Here is a 1,240-nt window from a genome sequence, read left to right as displayed (position 1 = left end):
ATATCTGTGTGTTCTTCCTGTATATCTGTGTGTACTTCCTGTATATCAGTGTGTTCTTCCTGTATATCAGTGTGTTCTTCCTGTATATCTGTGCGTTCTTCCTGTATATCTGTGCGTTCTTCCTGTATATCTGTGCGTTCTTCCTGTATATCTGTGTGTTCTTTCTGTGTATCTGTGTGTTCTTCCTGTATATTTGTATAACCTGTCCTGAACATCTGACCTTGCACGTAAAGGTTAAAAATTTTCTCCTGCCGTCGAGTGTGGTCTGTTTGAATAAGTTGAGAGAGAATAATTCTTTTCCAACAGAATAGATGGTTTTCCTGTGTTTTACCTAGTTAATGTGTCCGTTAGCACCCCATAGTGGCGCAACTTAGTCGTTAATGTATTTTTGTTAAAATGTATGGGAGTGGGAGAAAGAAACTGTTTAGAAACATACCCAGGGTGGTGTAGATGGGAGCTGAGTTGTTTGGAGCCTTCCTTCCACAGAACCTAAAAGATCTGAATGTTTGTGGCGCAGCGCTCAGGTGTGACTCCTCAACGATGATCTGTTGTGTGTTCACAGTGCTGAGTCAGCAGCTGCTCATCCTGGAGATGTTCATCATCACGCTCGTGACACGGCTGCTGTATCGGCGACAGTTCGACCCGTTACCCAAAGAAGAACCCGACAACAACGAAAACACCTACATGTTAGCAATACCGATTTCTGCGTGAGAGCAGATTCATTCCAGTGACTTCAAGTGTGTGTGTGTGTGTGTGTGTGTGCGTGCGTGTGCGTGTGTGTGTGTGTGAATAGCTTCGTGGTTGAACCACAGGGAATGAGCTGCAAAGCCATAAGAGCAGGTTCATGTGCAGGACACACTCGGGTCACGGTTTGTTCAAGCTGGTGAACGAGCTCGGACATCCACCATCTTGCTAGGTGCTATGTGGAGCCCTTAGCTACTGCCAGTATAGAGCAGAGCATGAATATCTGAGGAAACAAACTGAATTCAGCAAAATATTTTACTATTAATTGTTATAAATATCAAAACCTGCACTTTGAAAAACGTGGTATTATGTTTGGAAATACTAGTCTGATAGTTGTAGCTGGGGTCGTCCCTCTTTTATCCATCCAACATTTTCTTTACCCGCCTTTCCTTTCTGGGTGCTATCTCCAGAAGTCACTGTACAAGAGACAGGATGCACCTGGACAGGTCTCCAGTCCATCACAGAGACACCTGGACAGGTCTCCAGTCCATCACAG

The 1,240-nt window shown here is 44.4% G+C and overlaps 1 protein-coding gene across 1 annotated transcript in view; it reads left to right on the top strand.

Annotated features, from left to right (window-relative positions):
- The window catches only part of LOC119429563 (organic solute transporter subunit alpha-like), a gene marked incomplete at its 5' end in the record, with an annotated part of 2,556 nt that extends 1,815 nt beyond the window's left edge, over window positions 1-741 (top strand). Inside the window, one exon of the mRNA XM_037697170.1 lies at window positions 563-741. Within this exon, the coding sequence (XP_037553098.1) occupies window positions 563-711 (149 nt within the window). The remainder of the gene's footprint in view (window positions 1-562) is intronic.
- Between the last annotated feature and the right edge of the window lie 499 nt (window positions 742-1,240).

This window comes from Nematolebias whitei, unplaced genomic scaffold (assembly GCF_014905685.2).
Source record: "Nematolebias whitei isolate Nwh7 unplaced genomic scaffold, NemWhi1 Nwh_scaf_2715, whole genome shotgun sequence".
In the NCBI taxonomy this organism is placed as follows: Eukaryota; Metazoa; Chordata; class Actinopteri; order Cyprinodontiformes; family Rivulidae; genus Nematolebias; species Nematolebias whitei.
This window is presented reverse-complemented; position numbering and strand designations above follow the sequence as displayed.